The 14,067-nt window shown below is 35.2% G+C and overlaps 4 protein-coding genes across 4 annotated transcripts; all 4 read left to right on the forward strand.

Annotated features, from left to right (window-relative positions):
* Positions 1-1,067: 1,067 nt before the first annotated feature.
* Positions 1,068-3,046, forward strand: RO3G_16457 (uncharacterized protein; the record flags this gene model as incomplete). The annotated part of the gene is made up of 6 exons (XM_067671041.1): positions 1,068-1,116; positions 1,170-1,507; positions 1,567-1,716; positions 1,775-2,167; positions 2,224-2,793; positions 2,846-3,046. 6 exons carry the CDS (start codon positions 1,068-1,070, stop codon positions 3,044-3,046), a joined length of 1,701 nt encoding a protein of 566 aa, XP_067527142.1.
* An 835-nt stretch (positions 3,047-3,881) lies between these two features.
* On the forward strand, positions 3,882-4,274 carry RO3G_16458 (uncharacterized protein; the record flags this gene model as incomplete). The annotated part of the gene is made up of 1 exon (XM_067671042.1): positions 3,882-4,274. The coding sequence occupies one exon, from the start codon at positions 3,882-3,884 to the stop codon at positions 4,272-4,274; it is 393 nt and encodes a 130-aa protein (XP_067527143.1).
* Positions 4,275-7,103: 2,829 nt separating this feature from the next.
* RO3G_16459 (uncharacterized protein) lies at positions 7,104-7,860 on the forward strand (the record flags this gene model as incomplete). The annotated part of the gene is made up of 6 exons (XM_067671043.1): positions 7,104-7,115; positions 7,195-7,338; positions 7,388-7,561; positions 7,609-7,677; positions 7,734-7,786; positions 7,839-7,860. 6 exons carry the CDS (start codon positions 7,104-7,106, stop codon positions 7,858-7,860), a joined length of 474 nt encoding a protein of 157 aa, XP_067527144.1.
* Positions 7,861-8,384: 524 nt separating this feature from the next.
* RO3G_16460 (uncharacterized protein) lies at positions 8,385-14,065 on the forward strand (the record flags this gene model as incomplete). Its single annotated transcript, XM_067671044.1, has 14 exons — positions 8,385-8,413; positions 8,485-8,808; positions 8,861-9,779; positions 9,838-9,998; positions 10,049-10,334; positions 10,391-11,153; positions 11,202-11,374; positions 11,427-11,714; positions 11,895-11,915; positions 12,077-12,141; positions 12,196-12,223; positions 12,276-12,485; positions 12,539-13,090; positions 13,148-14,065. 14 exons carry the CDS (start codon positions 8,385-8,387, stop codon positions 14,063-14,065), a joined length of 4,737 nt encoding a protein of 1,578 aa, XP_067527145.1.
* Positions 14,066-14,067: the final 2 nt, after the last annotated feature.

The raw sequence follows: 14,067 nt of genomic DNA on the forward strand, positions 1-14,067 counted from the left end.
AACAGTGAGAAACCAAACCTAAGGAACAGCATTGTATCTTACAAAAGACCCTATAGCTAACCGACATCATCAACTTATTATATAATCAAAACCAAGGGAAGGAAACACAGAAGGGCAAAACAAAAGGCAGAAAAGAAGAAGAAAAAAGCAAGTAACAGGATGAAGAGTATCAGAGCAATGATGAATCACTAAAGACAGAAAAGCCAAGAAAGGGTTTTTAGACAAAATTAGCAAACAAGAAGATGCAGTGAGTAATTCCTGATGATAAAGCTGCTTTAGTTTGTCCTGTTAATTACAATCATAGTTGAAAGCATATGAACAGGACAACAAAGAACAGAGACATGTGCTGTTGAAATCAAACTAAAGTGCTTTGATCATTCCTGTTTTAACCTCGTTCTAAACAAGCATACATCTTGCTGTAGTCATGTACCCCTGAACATTTTATTTTGATCAATATTTGTATATTGAAGAGCTTATTTATTGGATTAACAAAAAAAAACTGCAAGTGATGCTATACTTCTGGCCGCATACGTAAAAATACACTTACATGTACATTATTTGAAGCCAATATCATTCAAGCTATTCAAAATATTGTACCAGAGAATATTTATAAAAAAAAAAATTGTGTAGTTTTTCAAACATCCCTTTGGTCATATAAAAGCATCCTTACGATTCATTTAATAAGAAAAGCAAAGTGCATAAAAACTATATATTGTTTAAGGACAACTTATAAAGTAGACAGATACTTTTTAGGAACACTCCTTGACAGTTTGAAAGACAAGAATTGACAAGACTGGAAGGGGCAGAAGTCACTTTAGCAAATGATATTTCATTCAAGTGTATTATTCCTAGTTTTAGTATCACACTATGATACTCTATGATCATATTGCACAAACATGAGTAATAGTTTGTATGCTTGTCACTTGCAAGTACCTTTGTACACTGGCACATGCACAATAAAGGCAGTCAAGATGAATCATCGTGTGGCTTATAGGTCGAATATATTATTCACTCATTTTTTTCGCCTTTTCTTTGTTTTTTTTATATATTGTATATACTTGAAAAATATGTCTGCTGAACAAGCTGATACGACAAAGAAAGCTACAGGTGGTGAAGGTATGTTAGCTTTGTGTGAATAACAAGAAAGAGAGAAGCTAACGTTACAAAAGTTGTTTATGTTGATGAACTTGCCGGATGTGACACTAATGGACAAGGTTCTGAAGCTGCACCTTTCAAGTCCATTTTAAAAGCTATTGAATTAAAGGGTGAAGATATCAAGATTCAAATCAAGAAAGACGCTGAAGGTTTCAAGGATATCTCTGGTGCTGCTTTCAAGAAGGCAAAGAAAACATTTGCCGAACAACAAAAGAAGGCCAAGAAGCTTTTGGAACAACAAAAGAAGCAAGAGGAAGAATTAAAAAAGAAATTGGAAGATGAAGCCAAGGCTCTTGAACATGCCAAGTCTATTGTGCTCACCGAAGATACATCTCTTCCAGTTGCCGAAAAAGTAAAAAAAAAAATTGATAGGACAGACAGGGGAGATAACCTATTTTTGTGAAACATTAGATCAAAATCCGACAATCGACTGAGAAGAGAGGTAAGCGTGTCAAGATCTCTGGTTGGGTACACCGTCACCGTGTTCAAGGTAAAGACATGATGTTTGTTGTTCTCCGTGATGGTTCTGGTTACTTGCAATGTGTGTTGACTGGAAAATTGGTAATTGAAATGAATAGGAAAATTGGATTGAAATTGACGCGTTCTTTTTTTTCTATAGTGTCACTCTTATGATGCTATTACACTTTCAATTGAATCCACCATCACTGTTTATGGTGTTATCAACGAATTACCTGAAGGAAAGACCGCTCCTGGTAACCATGAATTGGTTGCTGATTATTGGGAAATCGTTGGTAAGGCTCCTGGTGGTGATGATGCCTTCACTAACAAGGTTACGCCTGACGCTGATCCTTCTTACCTCTTGGATAACCGTCATCTTGTCATCCGTGGTGAGACTGCTTCTGCCGTTTTGAGAGCTAGAGCTGAGGTTATCAAGGCTTTCCGTGCCTTTTATGAAGAATCTCACTTTACTGAAGTCACTCCTCCTTGTATGGTTCAAACCCAAGTTGAAGGTGGTTCTACTCTGTTTGCCTTCAACTATTATGGTCAAGAGGTAAAAGAAGGATGATGTTGGATTGCTCAAGTACGATATTTATTTAATTACCTTAGGCTTATTTGACTCAATCATCTCAACTTTACCTTGAAACCGCTCTTCCAGCTCTTGGTGATGTCTTTTGTCTTGCTGAATCTTATCGTGCCGAAAAATCTCATACCCGTCGCCACTTGTCTGAATATTCTCACTTGGAAGCTGAAATGGCCTTTGTAACATTTGATGAATTATTAGACCACCTCGAAAACATGATGTGCTTTGTCATTGACCGTGTCATGGCTGATGAAGCTACCTCTCAATTAATTAAGCAACTCAACCCTGATTTCAAAAAGCCTGAGCGTCCCTTCCTTCGCATGAAGTATGCGGATGCCATCGCCTATTTGAAAGAACATGACATTAAGAAGGAGGATGGCACATTTTATGAATTTGGCGAAGATATTCCTGAAGCCCCTGAACGTGCTATGACAGACAAAATTGGTCGTCCTATTTTCCTCACACACTTTCCTCATGAAATCAAGGCATTCTATATGCAAAAGGATCCATCAGATAGACGTGTGACTGAAAGTGTGGATGTATTGATGCCTGGTGTAGGTGAAATTGTAGGTGGTAGTATGAGAATGCACGATAGAGTAAGTCGATTTTGCCCTTATTACTTTTGCCTTTTCTAACGACTTGTTTTAGGAAGAATTATTAGAAGCTTATGCTAAAGAAGGTATTGACCCTTCCCCTTACTATTGGTACACTGATCAACGTAAGTATGGTACAACTCCTCATGGTGGTTATGGTCTTGGTGTTGAACGTTTCCTTGCTTGGTTACTCAACCGCTATACCGTTCGTGAATGTTGTCTTTATCCTCGTTTCACTGGTAGATGTACTCCTTAATAACAATAAAAATTATTATTTCAATATTGTATAAAACAGTCTAAAATGTCCTCAACTCCCTCCCCTTCTCCTCTTTCCCGCACATGCAAGAGATAAAAACCCGCCTTAGAAATTCGATAATGATCGATTCAATAACAATAAATCGTTACACCAACCTCTCCTTAAATTCTCCCTTTTTTTTATTTTTTTTTTTTCCCTCTTACTTCTCTGTTTATGCTGCAGAACATGATAGAATAAAAATTGCCATAATTTTAAATGTCAATTATCCATGATTCCCCAATTTTTTTTTTACTTTATTTCCTATTTCTCCTTTTTTATCATATTTTTGTCGATTTTTATTTATTTGTTCCACTTTTACCCCTTTAAGAAAATTACAAATTTCAAGCATACAAAACTAAATATGATTTCTATTTGATAAAGATGACGATATGAAAAAAAAAAAGTATGTTTAATACAAAGGGGCCTATAAATCAAAGAAGGGGAAAGAAATGAATTCGATGATTCCATTTTGTAAGCGTTGTTAAAAAAGTATAGAAATTAGATTTATGAACTAGACTTGATCACCCTTTGTAAACAAATACAAACAAACAGATTGGGCGTTGAATGCATCATTTCTTTCAAATGAACACATGCCTTAGTTTGTTTTGCCCTTTGATTTTTAGTAACAATACAGATCAGTAGGAGTTATCCTCTCTCTCTCTCTCTTTTTCTCTCCTCAAACTCTCCTTATCTTAAATTAAATAGGTACACTTGTATTTCTACCCCAAATCAAAAAGGGGGTATCAACGAGATATATAAAGCTCATGATTTTTGTATTTTTGACAGTTTCATTCAAATGGCGCCTTGTTCCGATAAACAACCCAAACGACGTTATAAATGTCCTTTATGTCCCAAATCATTCTTTAGACTTGAACACAAAAAGAGACATATTCGAATTCATACCGGAGAGAAACCTCATGCGTGTCATTACCCTGGATGTGACAAGCGATTTTCTCGTTCGGATGAACTCATTCGTCACGGCAGAACACACGACATCGTTCAACAAGACAGAGTTCTTTTACCACCTTTAAGATCAATATATCCAATCTCTGTCAAACCTCAACCAGTTGAATGCGATATTCATCATCAACCACTCCTATATTATCAAACATTATCACAAACAGGATGTAATCATTCACCTCCTTACAATAGAAACATATCACTGCCTCCCATTCGAACATTATTATAAACTACTGTATATAACAACACCTTGTGTTCTTTCTTTTTTTAATTTATAATAGAAATAATAATATTAATAAAAACCACCCCTCTCTCTCTCTCTCTCTCTCTTAAAGTAAATCGTGTTGTCAAACAATAGGAGATGAGGAGTCAGAATAAGCGGGGAAATGTAATGTACAGTAATGCCATCATTTGGGGGGGGGTTTATTCGCTCTTTTCGTATTCATTCGCCTTTTTGCCACTTTTTTTTTTTTTTTTTTTTTTTCCTGGCAAAAAAAAAGGAGTAAAGCATTGTTAATGAAAAAGAATGGTAGATTTGTGTGACATCATTCTAATCGCTCGGATCAGTTTTCTTTTTTGCTGTTATTCTTGTTGCAATATTGTGCTTATATTATCATTATGTATTAAATGCAAACTAGTACCTATTTTAATTCTATAAAGTGTATTCAAGAACAAAGTTTGCTTCTGATCACATTGGCCTTATCTTACATTAAGCTCATTTTTGAGAAAGTCAGTTATATTTCTTGTTATTTAGAATTCAAGTAACAATGTACCGCACAACAAACAGTTTCTTTTTTGAAGTCTTGTGTTTCTATAATATTGTTACATTGACTAGACTTTTATCAAATTTCTCTCCTTTTTTTCTCCATCTTTTTCTAAATATCAATAAAAGGCAAGTGGTAGTTAAAGAAGATTAAGGCATGCATTCAATTATACACAGCTTTTCTTGTTGATGAATTGAGCACAGTGTAATCTATATTGAATGTTCATTTAAAGTTGTTCTAGTCTACACTCTTTACTTGAGTCGAGATGTTTTAGCAAAAAGACATCATCCGTCTTTTAGTTATCCTGTTATTAGAAGAGTAGTTTGTCCTTGGCGTATTCCCTGTTAAAGAAAATTTCTGAATAGAAAATCAAGAAATGCATTTATACTTTTTAGAAAGCCGCATGGACATAGTCATTCTCTTCTCTAAACTCTCTTCCTTTCTACAGCAGTTGCATCTTAGTTAATGCATCTGACTCCATTATTGGAATTTCTTAATAAAAGCTCATGTAATTATTTAAATTCACAGGTTGGTTAACAGATAGTTCCTTTTCGATTTGATTGGCTATCTTGGCGATATTCATCAATGGTACTATTCTAAACTTGCAGTATTGGACAAATCTGAATCTACTTGTTCTGTAATATCATTTGGATCGGAAATTGGGGGTCATAACGATACTAAAGTAATGTAGATATCCTCAGGGGTTTTTTTGCCTACAATTTTTTTTAGATGCCTAAAAGCATAATTGACAGAAAATAAAAAAAGTAAACATAGTGTTTGCCTTTTTCTGTTTATTAAATCAGAACAGTTCATTTATAAATTCAATATACATTCAAGTGCACTTCTATAGTTGTTGATTCCACTTGTTCATTCAATTGCTTTACAGATGAGCATATAACTTACATCTATTAACAATCTAAAGCTTTAGAGTAAAATAATAGATTTTCAAATGAGTTTTTGAAATAAACTGAAGTGAACATTTGATCCTTACACTATTATCATGCTAAGCATTTATAAAGAAAATATACACAATATAATCCTACAATGATTCTTTTCGTATCATCCAATAATAAAGAAGCCTACTATAAATTGCATAAAGTAAACGCAAAGGATCGGAAAAAGATAGTAAAAATGCTTTAATACCAGGTCAACACATATTTGGGCTAGGAAGTCTCTTCCTTTTTTTTTGGTATACAGTTTTGATTTATTGGACCTGCTCAAGAAAAAACAAAGAATATTTGTTTCTTCTTTTTCATAAAATAGAATAATATTAAAAGTTGTATAAAATAGTAGGAGAAATCTATAATGTACTTGCTCTTAGTTCTTACAGGTTTGTGAAATAGTGATGTGGATTTTAGGACTTTTAAAATTTTTTTTTTTCTTCAAAAAAAAAAAAAAAAAAAAAAAAAAAAACGCGTCCTACTTTTCCCTTTCTTTCTTTTTGTTGAAAATATGAATTGCCATTCATATAATTCGTACATATTTGAGACTAATCTCAAGTTAATATTTGCAGTTCTTATAGCACACTATTTTATTTCGGCTTTAAACATTAATGTCATCAACTACATTATAAATTCTAGATTGGTATATTCACTTAGTAAATATAAATGAATTTTTAAAACACAAACAAGAGAATCTCATTTATTATCTAGAAACATTATTCATTCTTCGATGCTGTTACAATTTATGGTACAGTACTAAACATATTACAACGCCCATTGTTGCATCATACAAATTCCCTTTGAGCAAATATCTGTTTGGTAAGAAAGAAAAAAGGTTTTTAATATTCCTTTGTTGACAACATGATCATATAGCTCCTAGCCCTTTGACCAAAAGCATCCTTAACTTTATTAGAAAATTATTCAATATTCTTCGAAAACCACAACCTGTCAGTACTGAACCAACCAAGCCTCCTGCTAAACAACCTGTATCGATAGTCGATACCTTTCAAAAAGCAGAACAAATGTTTTTAGCTAATGTTAAAAATACCAAGGCCCCTACGCTCAATTCTCTCAACAGCAACACCAATCCTGTTTATCGCGATTCTTTAACAGATATAAAAGAAGCATCCAAGGCCTCTAAACTAGAACGAGACAATTTAAAAGAACAGGTCTTTGGTACTGAATCTACACAACTACCTACACTTCGCTTTGTACCTTGTATACAAGCTCCTGCTACGCCCCTTGTTAAAAGAGATCGTTCTCTTTGGCATTTAGCTAGAACGCCTCAGCTTACGGAAGAATTTAGAATGGAACAAGCAGAAGCATATCATCAAGATTGGAGTAAGTTTAATGATGAAAGGTCACGTACTCATTATCACAAGTTAAATGAGGCAAGTTTTTGGTTTTTATTATATATAAAATCCCACTTATATGTGTTATATAGGCATTGTTAAAGCATATATTCAGACCTCTTTTGAAATCTATTGAATCATTTGAAATCGTCTTGTCAAACTCTGGACAAAACATTGTTACTTGTGATCCTAAATTTATGGCTATCACGATGCTTTTACCTGAATTCAATAACAATGTAAATAGCATGATAACGTTGTAAAACATGATAATAACCTGTGTATTAGGAAAACTTTTTATTCAACCTTAGTGAAATACATCAACTTATCACTATCAATGGTCGTACGGATGCAGAATCTAAAAAATATACTCTTGAACGAGTAAAAGAGCTTTCAAGCAGTCAAAGAATGGCTGCATTCAGAGGAATACCTAAAATAAAGGGAATGCCTTCTGATGCTGAGGTATATAATGATATCGCTTGTATATATGTAGCTAACGTCTTGAATAGATTATCTTTTATATCGTACGTACCTATTTGAAGATGCGTGAACCACATATCGTACCACCTCTATTACCTGTAAGTATTATTTTGACTGTCATTAGAGATTCATAAACTCATTTTATATCTTATAGCTTGAAGGCGATGTGTTCAAGTTTTTGTTAATCTATGTTAAAATGACACCGGAGTAAGTACTGCAGATCTTTATGAAATACACCAAACTTATCTTTATCTAATAGACTTTCATGGGGTGTCTTTTAAAAATAACTTTTTTTTTATAAAACTCTTGACATAAATCATTCTGACCATCAATGTACTTATAAATCACAATATCTTTAACAAATTAAAACATAAAAAATGAGTTCATTAACTAAACTGTAATAGTCTCGAGAAAAAATTCTAGTAAAGCACACGACAATAGATGTCTATTGAGAGTAAGCCAAGTATTGAGCTTTTTTTTTGAGATACTTGAACGAAAAGCATTTTTAATGATAGGAGAACTAAATGTGATTGTTATTCTTTGTGTTGTTTGATCGAATATGAAACTTCTATTAAAAAATTCGTCTTTGGCCACAATAAACTTATTGCAACAATAAAATACCCTCTCCTTTTGAAGTCACTTAAAAAAAGCGAAATTCCAATCACATTCAAGGAAGAGCAAATAAATTAAAAAAGCGCAACGAACGACTCAATTATCAGACACGCCAGACCTTTTCTTTTTTTTTTAAAAAAAAAATTAAAACCAAATTCAAGAATACACATTACAACTTTACAACTTTGACAACATGTCTGCAGGTCCACCATCCCCTTCAAGGTATACAGGATTGTTAATTAAGAAAAAAAAAAAAGAGCGTGTGTTTTATAAATAATTTCGTGTATACGCAGACCATTGAATTCTTCTGGAAAAAGTTCGAGCAATACGAGTAGTGGCCACAGTAGCCCAAATAAGCCTTATATCAACTACAACTCACAAACAGATAGCAGTCCTTTCCCCAGAACAGAACCTTATCATATACCAACTTCTAATGTTTTACCACCTTTACCATCCAATGGCACTTTTGATAGACCAAGTACAAGTAACCAAGTATATCGACCACTTAATGTAAAGGATGCTCTAAGTTATTTGGATCAAGTCAAGGTCAAGTTCTCTGACCAGCCCGAAGTATATAATCGATTCTTGGATATAATGAAAGAATTTAAAAGCCAAGCGTATATAAATCATTACGGATACACATCTTACAATATTAATACCTCTGTTTAGTATTGATACACCAGGAGTGATTGAAAGAGTATCTAGTTTATTTCGTGGACATCCAACACTTATTTCTGGATTCAACACATTTCTACCACCAGGATATCGTATTGAATGTTCAGTAGATGATCATGCAAGGGACGTGATCAAGGTGACTACACCTAGTGGAGCGACAACAACAAGTACTACAAATAATTTCCATTTTAAAAATGCACCCAGTACCACTTCATTTTATACTCCACAACAACAACAGCAGCAACAACAAGTGATTGATGAAGCATCACGTCGACCTCCTATTGAGTTTAACCATGCTATCAACTATGTCAACAAGATCAAGAATCGGTTTGCCAATGATCCCGACGTCTATAAACAATTTTTAGAAATACTGCAAACCTATCAAAAGGAACAAAGACCTATTACAGAGGTATACAGTCAAGTCCAAATTTTATTTAATGGCGCCACAGATCTTTTGAGTGAGTTCAAGCAGTTTTTGCCCGATACAACCGCATCCAAGCGACAAACCAAGCGGAGAGCCGTGACACATTCACCCAAGCAAAAGAAGAGCAAAACGAGTCACTCTGATCTATCCGATCTTCGATCGGTCTCCTACTATGATGAGCCAGTGATGTCTGCTGAAGAAACCGAGTTCTTTGAACGTGTCAGGAAATACATTGGAAACAAGACGACTTATTATTCGTTCCTTAAAGTGCTCAATTTGTTTTGTAGACAGATATTGGATCAAAATACACTCATCGAACGATGCGAGAGCTTTTTGAGTGGAAATAAGGAATTGTTCCATCAGCTCAAAACTATGGTGGGTTATCAAACCCAAGATAAAGTAATTGAAAATGTACCTACATCATCTTCAAGACTTGATATCGCTGGCTGTCCTGAATGTGGTCCAAGTTATCGTTCTGTGCCAAAGTCAGTAAGTACCGAGTATTCTCCACAGAGTATTATTTCCCCTAAACCATTACTTTATATAGTGGCAGAAATTGCAAAAATGTACAGGAAGAGATGATCTTTGTAAAGAAGTCTTGAATGATCAATACGTATCTCATCCAACCTGGGCTAGTGAGGATGGAGGATTCATTGCATCAAAAAAGAATATCTATGAAGAGTCACTTCACCGCGTAGAAGAAGAAAGGTAAATCACCCTAGAATGTCTGTTTAGTCAATACTAATCTTTTGACATAGATATGATTATGATATGAATATCGAAGCTAATCTGAATACGATATCATTATTGGAACCCATATCCAAGCGAATCAGTTCAATGTCTGAAGAAGAGAAGAAGAATTTCAAATTGCCTGTTGGCTTGGGTGGGCCCTCTCAAACGATTTACCAGCGTATCATTAAAAAAATATACGGAAAGGAGCAAGGTGCGGAGGTCATTGACACATTGCATAATCATCCTGCACAGGCAGTGCCTATCATCTTGAAACGACTTAAGCAAAAAGATGAAGAATGGAGAAAGGCGCAAGTAAGTTGTAGAGATGAACAAAATGGGACACGCTTGCTTAATAGGTTTTTGTGTAGCGTGAGTGGAATAAAGTGTGGCGTGAGATAGAGATAAAGAATTATTACAAGGCGCTGGATTATCAAGGCGTGAATTTCAAGATCAATGATCGTAAAGCCATGTCTGTCAAAGCACTTGTGACTGAAATAGAGGCCATTCGTTTAGATCAAGAGCAAGAAAGTAGTTTCAAACCACAATTTGTATATGAATTTAAGGATAAACTGTTATTCAAGGACGTCGCTCGTATCCTTTTTAGTTATTTCGAAAGACAAACTATTTACGGATCAGCGGATTGTGAGGTGATGAAGGCCTTCATTGAAATGTTTTTGCCCGTATTTTTTGATGTACCTGATGTCAAGCCTGAAAAAGATACAAATAAGTTGGAAGCAGATGAGGAAGAAGATGTGGATGAAGAAATGAGTGAAGACGAATCTTTTGTAGAAAGAGAGAAACCCACGAAAGAACAAGAACCAGAAGAAAAGAGTATGGACGATGAAGAACTGCTGTCTATTGCAGCAGAGCCCATGGAGACAGACGAAGTTGAAAAAAAGGAAGAGGACAAAGAAAAGAAAGAGATGGAAGAAGATAAACATGGATATAAAGTGTATACATTATTTGGCAACACGCCTTTTTATTGTTTCTTTCGTTTGTTTCAAATGGCCTATGATCGTTTAGGAAAGATGAAACAATTGGATAAAGAATATCAAGCAGATCCATCAAAAGCAAAATACCAAAGTAAAGCAGCTGTTGGATTAGGAATCAACCACAAAATATTTCAACATTGTAAGTTGAACATCGCAGAGCGTACTTGTATACTTACGGTTTGTATAGTAAATTTGGACTTTAAAGAAGGTTATTATAAAGCTTTGTTGAAGTTAATCGATCATTTCTTTGATGATGAATTGGATCAGCAAACATTTGAAGAATGCGCAAGATACATATTTGGCACAAAAGCTTATATGCTTTTTAGCATTGATAAACTGATGCAGTCTATTACTCGTCAAGTAATGTATAATCATTAATCTATGAAAACAAAACATATTAACAATACAATAGCTTCATCATATTGTATCTGATACAAAAGCACAAATGTTATTATCTTACTTTAAACAACATCAAGAATATTCAAGACGCTCAGTAGAATTAACAAATGCTTATCTACTACAAGTCATAGAAGCGTTAGCTGGTGAAGATGAAGCTTATAATTTGACTTTTAATGCTTTGAAACGTACACTTTCTATTCAGATACTTTTAAAGGATGATGAACCGTTTAAGTTATATGATGAAGAAGCATACAATGAATATGTAAACAGCTATACTGATTGGGAACATGAAACATTAGGCGTAGATAGAAAGCGAGTTAATACACCATTCTTAAAAAGGTATCTGAACTATGAATACTTTCAGAGATTGTTTCTAACTTCATTGCTCTTAGAAATATCCAACAACAACCACCGTATCACATGAAATCAAATATGGAATACAAGATTTGCAGGAATACCTATCATTTATTCTATGTGATAGGTACTGAAGATTCAGTTGTATGTAAAAAGAACCAAGACGTGCTATTTAATGAAGCAGAGGATAAAAACAAACGTTTTCAGTCCTGGCTGAATAGTAAAAATAATAACAGTGAATAATAAAAGAGGGTGTAAATAACACAAATTCTCTTTTCTTTTTTAATTTATTTTATGCCACCCATTCAGACCAGCAAACGTTTAAAGGCTCTAAGAGACTTGTTAAAATCTGAAAATTATAATGTAGACGCCTTGTAAAATATAAAGTGAATATTTGAATACGCGAGAAAAACTTAAATATTTTTTAGCCTTGTTCCTTCAGAAGACGCTCATCAAGTAAAATGCAATCAAATACAACTTGACATTGTGTTCTAATCTCAAATTTTAGAGTGAAATTGGATCCGAGTGTGATTTAAGAAGAGAATGGATTTCTGGGTTCAGTGGCTCTGCTGGATTCGCCATTGTCACTTTGACCGATGCTTATTTATTCACTGACGGTAGATATTTTTTACAAGCAGAGGAACAGCTCGATGAAAATTGGACACTTTTTAAACAAGGACTTCCTGATGTTCCTACTTGGCAAGAATTTCTTATAGACGTAAGACACACAGACTATGCTATATATACAAAAACCTAACGAGCTACACTCAGAGACTTCCTCCAGGTTCTCGCATCGGTATGGACTCTACCTTGATTACCTTGAGTGATGCACGTGAACTAGAAGAGCAACTCGAGACTGTTCAATCTCACCTCATACCTGTCAGTCCAAATCCTGTAGATCTTGCCTGGGGCAGTGATCGACCACAGCGATCACACGACGCGTTATTTATCCACACCATTGAGTACGCGGGTGAAGCCTATCAAGATAAGCTCAATAAGGTGCATAAATATCTCTTTGAGAAAAAACACTTTGGTGTGATTGTGTCCGCATTAGACGAGATCGCTTGGTTGTTCAATTTAAGAGGATCTGATGTGGATTGTAGCCCTGTGTTTTATGCTTATGCTCTCATCACTCAGACAGAGGCAACACTCTATGTTCAGCAAGAGAAATTGACAGAGGTAGTACATCAACATTTGCAGGGTGTTCAACTAAAGCCTTATGATGCCATCTTTGATGAATTAAAAACAATGCAATTGACAGATGGCCAAAAGATCTGCATTGATGAAAATACCAGTATGGCGATTGCTCTGGCTATTGGGCTCGTAAATATAAAAAGAAAAAGAAAAAAGTGCATTCTAATTTTGTGATCGACGTACTAGAATAATGTAGTTGAGGATCGCTCATATATCAACGACTTGAAGGCAATCAAGAATGAAAGAGAACTGAAGGGCATGCGTGACTGTCACATCCGAGATGGTGCTGCCTTGGTCCAATTCTTTGCCTGGCTTGAACAAAGACTATTAGTAGGAGAAAAGCTGGATGAGGTTCAAGCAGCAGACCATCTTGAAAAATTACGCGCCTCTCAGCAAGACTACGTAGGACTTTCATTCCCTACTATCTCTAGTAGTGGCCCTAATGGTGCCATTATTCATTATGAGCCTAAACGTGGTCAATGTCGCGTGGTTGATAAAGACGAAATCTATTTATGTGATTCAGGAGCTCAATATAAGGATGGGACGACTGATGTTACGCGTACATTTCATTTTGGACAGCCGACAGCCTATCAAAAGACTTGCTTTACTGCCGTCTTACAGGGACACATTGCCCTTGATACAGCCGTCTTTCCTCCAGAGACCAGTGGTTATTTATTGAACTCGTTTGCTAGAATGCCTCTTTGGAAACTGGGGCTTGATTATCGACATGGTACTGGACATGGTGTAGGCTCCTTTTTGCATGTACATGAAGGACCTCACGGAATTGGTACCAGGGCATCTTGCCCTTTGGCTCCTGGTATGACTGTGACAGATGAACCTGGTTATTATGAAGACGGACAATTTGGTATCCGTATCGAAAATGTGTTACTAGTTCGAAAAGCATCTGTGGGTGATCATCTTGAGTTTGAGCATGTTACTATGGTTCCTCTTGGCATCAACTTGATTGATCAAGAGATGTTGTCACCCGCTGAAAAACAGTGGATTAATCATTATCATGCAGAATGCTTTGACCGCATCAGTCCCCTAGTCGCTTTTGATCCCGTGGCGGCTGCCTGGCTTAAAAAAGAAACGCGTCCAATTTAGAA

Source organism: Rhizopus delemar, genomic scaffold (genome assembly GCF_000149305.1).
Source record: "Rhizopus delemar RA 99-880 supercont3.20 genomic scaffold, whole genome shotgun sequence".
NCBI classification, from domain to species: domain Eukaryota; kingdom Fungi; phylum Mucoromycota; class Mucoromycetes; order Mucorales; family Rhizopodaceae; genus Rhizopus; species Rhizopus delemar.